The sequence below is a fragment of the Galeopterus variegatus genome, unplaced genomic scaffold (assembly GCF_000696425.1).
Source record: "Galeopterus variegatus unplaced genomic scaffold, G_variegatus-3.0.2 Scaffold1757, whole genome shotgun sequence".
Lineage (NCBI taxonomy): Eukaryota > Metazoa > Chordata > Mammalia > Dermoptera > Cynocephalidae > Galeopterus > Galeopterus variegatus.
Window position 1 is genome coordinate 301,040 of NW_007727868.1, and position 4,949 is coordinate 305,988.

The window sequence follows — 4,949 nt, forward strand, 5'->3', positions numbered from 1 at the left end:
GCTCAGCCAGTGAGCGGCCGGTCTGTATGTGGGATCCGAACCCTCGGCGGGAGCGCCGCCGTGCTCCCAAGCGGCGCACTGTAGCAGTGCGCCACAGGGCCGGCCCAAAACGTCTAGTTTTAAGCAGCTTATCCTCAGAGGCTGAGTTTGCTATAAAATAATTGATCAGCCGTATGGGATTTTTGATATTGATCACTTAAATTTTGGAAGTTGACTAACAAATACAATAACTTTTCTTGTTCTCTTGTTGATTTTTAGCCTTTTCTCCTGACAATAGGTAAAAGGACCCTTTGTCTCTTGTGGTGCGTAATTGTAAGATTCTGGTGCATGTCTGGGCAGACGTGGTTGTCTGCAGCATGCCTGTGGAGGCAGGGGTGCAGTTCCTTTAGAGAGTGGTGTTGTCATTAGTAAATACTTCTTTTTTTTCCCCCCAAACAACTTTAAGAATTCTGTTTTGTACAGAAGAATCTTACCTTTATGTGGTTTTAAATGTGATTACATGTAAAATCAGTACCCATCACAATTCTCAATGATGAAACATTTATGACAGTGTCATTAAAGTCGAGTGCAAAGATGTCCATTAACATCATTTTGTGATTACTCGTGGCATTTATGTTAGGAGTTCTGGTCAATACATTAATACGTTAAGATCAAGGAATGATCTGTTGGAAAGAATGAGACAGACTCATCATTATTTGTGGACAGTATAATAGTGTAATTGTGTACTTACAAAACCTGAAGAGAATCACCAAAAAGCAATTACAGTTAATTAAGAATTTAGTAAAGTGACTAAATGTTATTCTTATATATCAGCAATTACCAATAAGAAACTGTGAAGAGAATTATAAAAATGTTACTGAGAAAAATTAAGAGAAGATTTGAATAAGTGGAGAAACATACTGTGTTCCACATAGAAAAATATGAGGATGTTACTTCTTATCAAATTTAATCTTTATATTCAGTGCAACTTTAATTAAAATCCCAAAGGGATAAAACAATTGAATAACTGATTAATTTGAAAAAAAAAAAAAAAGAATATCAAATAGCTAAGTAAAAATTCTAAAAAAATTTCAAAGATGAAAAACTGGCACCCCAAGTGTTGTAAAGTGCAAAGATAAATTAAGTTACTGCAGTGCTAGAAGTACTGACTGATGGGCTGATGGGTAAATTTAATTACTCACAAGTGGAATTTTGTCTGTATGAGAATTAAATATGTTTAAGGGGTGCCTACAGACCTACAAGTTTGAGAAAGATTATTTAGTGGGGATTGGTACAGATGGCTAGTTTTTTGAGAATAAACTAATACTCGTCTTATTTATGTCATATGTGAAAACAACATCCAGATGGGTTAAAGGGTGAACTGTAAAACAAAAATAAAATGCTAGAAGAAAATGCACGTACTCACTCATTCAGCAAATAGCACTTGCTCTGTGGCAGGTATTTTTTCGAAGGAGTCAACTTGGATCCTTCATGGAGCCTTGGGAGCATAGGCTGTGGGCACTTTGCCAGGAGGAGAGCTCATATGCCATCGAGCATTCAGTGGACAGCTGCACCCTGAGAAATTGGTATTGAAATTGAGACCTGAGGAGAGGATCAGAGCTGGCCAGGTGTCACTGGAGGAGGGGTGCTCCCGGCAGAGGGCACTGTGGCTCCTAGGGCACAGAGGTCAGCGTGTCTCGCTGAATGGCCTGAAGTGTAATAAATATGAACAGACAGCTCACAGAAAAGGAAACATACAAATAGTGGACACACGCTTGAAAAGATACTCAGCCTTACTAATATGAAAGAATATAAACTAAATCACTATGGCAGTTTTCCTCATCAAATGATTAATTATTTTAAATAACGAGAACAGTGATAAGCTGGTAGGAGTATAAATTTGTGCAATTTTTTTGCAAAAGAATTTGGCAGAATGTATCAGGTGCCTTAAAGTGGTAGATCTTTTTTTTTTTTTTTCCTTTTTGTCTTTTTTACTGACCAGCAATGGGATCGAAGCCCGCACCGCGCTCAGCCAGTGAGCGGGAACCGGTCTCCACATGGGATCCGAACCCTTGGCGGGAGCGCCGCCGCGCTCCCAAGCGGCGCACTCTCCAGTGCGCCACCGGGTCGGCCCAAGTGGTAGATCTTTTGAACAAATTCTTCTGCTTCTGGAGATTTATCATGTGGAAGCCTGAGAAAAGCAGCTCTTGCCATGCACCCCTCCCACCTGCCCACCTTGCTCTCTCTCAAACCTGTCTTCAGAGAAGGAGGTTATTCATACACTAGCACTGGGGTAGCATGGATAAGGTGAATGAAAGACTGGCTAGAGGGGCAGGGTGGGGGAGTGGCAGAGTGTTCTGGGGACATTTTAAAAATTGGAAAAACGCATCTGTGAGTACCATATTGAGATATTTGTTTTTTTTCTGTTGTATTTTCAGATGAAGACGGTTAGTGTTGCCTTAGTTTTGTGCCTGAATGTCGGTGTGGACCCTCCAGATGTGGTGAAGACCACACCCTGTGCACGGCTAGAATGCTGGATTGGTAAGTGCCAATATCTCCCTCCTCACCTGTGGAGGAGTCTGGGCTTGGCAGGGTTGGCCCTCTCATGGCCCGGTCCAGGGGTCTGTCTCCAGTTGGTGTAAATCTGAGTATTTTATTTCTTTTTGGAGTTATATAACCTTTAAGTAATTTTAGATGCATTCACTTATAATTTGTGGTTGAGAAAGTGTTTCAAGGAAAATTAATAAAATAATAATTATTGGGTTATATAATTTTCTCCTTTAAATTTGTCCTACATTTGGCACATATAGTAGGTATATACACTTTAAGAAAATGGATTGATACCCACATGCAAATATATTTGTAGAAAAGGTAAATTGAACCATTTCCAGCAAAGCATTACATAATTATGTATGAGTAGATCATCATAATAATAATGGCTAGTATTTGTTGAGTGCTTACAGCGTGCTAGGTACCGCTTGACGCACCTTACATTTATTAACTTGTTTAACCCTCACAACAACCCTCTGTGGTAGGTTCTACTATTAATCTCCATTTTAGAACTGAGGAAGATGAGACATAGAGATTAGTCATTTGTCCAAAGTTGTCTTGTAAGTAAGCAGCAGAGCTGAGATTTGAACCTATGTAGTCCAAGTCCAGAGACTGTGTTCTTTTTTTAAAAAAAAAATTGTGGCAAAACATACATAACATAAAATACCATTCTAGCCATTTTAAAGTGCACAGTTCAGTAGCATTAAGTACATCCGCATTGTTGTGCAGCCATCACTGTCCACTGCTAGAACTTATTTGCCATCCCATATTGAAACACTGTAAGCATTGCACGATAACTCCCCACTCCCTCCTCTTCCCAGCCCTGGGTAACCACTACTCTACTTTTGGTTTATATGAACCTGACTACTCTAGGTAACTCATATAAGTGGAGTCATACAATATTTGTCCTTGTGTGTCTGGCTTATTTCACGGACCATAATGTCCTCAAGTTTCATCCATTCTATAGCATATGTCAGAATTTCATTCCTTTTTAAGGCTGAATAATATTCCATTGCGTGGATAGACCACATTGTGTTTATACATTCATCCCTTGATGGAATTTGGGTTGTTTCCACCTTTTGGGTATTGTGAATAATGCTGCTATGAACAGTGGTGTACAAATATCTGTTTGAGTCCCTGCTTTCAGTTCTTTTGGGTATATACCCGAAGTAGAATTGCTGCATCATGTAGTAATTCTGTTTTTATTTTTGAGGATTGACTGTTCTGTTTTCCACAGCAGCTGCACCATTTTACATCTCTACTAGCAATTCACAGGGGTTTCAATTTCTGCACATCTTCACCAATACTTGTTATTTTTTTTGTTTACTTTTTGATAGTAGCCATCCTTATGGGTGTGAGGTGGTATCTCATTATGGCTTTGACTTGCATTTCCCTAATGATTAGTGATGTTGAGCATCTTTTCATTTGCTTATTGACTATTTACATGTCTTCTTTGGAGAAATGTCTATTCAAGTCCTTTGCCCATTTTGAACTGAGTTTTTGTTTGTTTTGTTGTTGTTGTTGAGTTGAGGAGGTCTTTATATATTCTGAATATTAGTCCCTTATCAAGTGTATGATTTACAAATATTTTCTTCCATCAGAGACTGTGTTCTTAACCATTACACACTTATCTACTGTTTTCTTATAGCATTAGGTTTATTGAGATACAATTTATATGGAGTAAAATTCACCTTGTATGCCTAGTGTACATTTCTACGAGATTTGACAAAGATACAAATATATAGTCATGTGACAAATAACACAACCAGTGTGTGGAGTATTTCCATCACACCAAACAAGTTTCCTCGGGCCCCCTCATAATCAATGCCCTCCCTTTTCCCTAGCCCCTGGCAGCAACTGTTCTGATTTTTGTGCCTACGGTTTTTCTGTTTATGGAATGTCATGTAAGTGGGATCTATGGTCTGCAGCTTTTTGTGTCCTGCCTCCATTTAGCAGAATTCATGTGGGAGTCATCCGTGTCGCTGCATGTATTAGTAGTCTGTTCCATTCTACTCCATTTCATGGGTGCACTGCAGTTTGTTTATTTACTGACTTGTCAATGGAGGTTTTGGTTGTTTCTCGTTTTCGGTGACTATGAATGAAGTTGCTGCAAGCCCTTGGTCTTTGTGTGGACATATCTTCTTTCAGGTTAGTATTTAGGACTGGGATTATAATTTTAATTATTATTATTTTTTAAAAGATGGCCAGCAAGGGGATCCTAACCCTTGACTTGGTGTTGTCAGCACCACACTCTCCCAAGTGAGCTAACCGGCCATCCCTATATAGGGATCCGAACCCTTGGCCTTGGTGTTATCAGCACCACACTCTCCCAAGTGAGCCATGGGTCAGCCCTTAGGACTGGGATTATTAAGTCATAGTTTGGTGTATATTTATTTCTTTAAGAAATGGCCAAACTGTTT

The 4,949-nt window shown here is 39.3% G+C and overlaps 1 protein-coding gene across 1 annotated transcript in view; it reads left to right on the forward strand.

Annotated features, from left to right (window-relative positions):
* LOC103595402 (regulatory-associated protein of mTOR-like) overlaps window positions 1–4,949 on the forward strand; it is a gene marked incomplete at its 3' end in the record, with an annotated part of 96,914 nt that overhangs the window by 74,907 nt on the left and 17,058 nt on the right. The window contains exon 2 of the mRNA XM_008578790.1: window positions 2,418–2,520. Coding sequence (XP_008577012.1) covers window positions 2,418–2,520 — 103 coding nt within the window. The remainder of the gene's footprint in view (window positions 1–2,417; window positions 2,521–4,949) is intronic.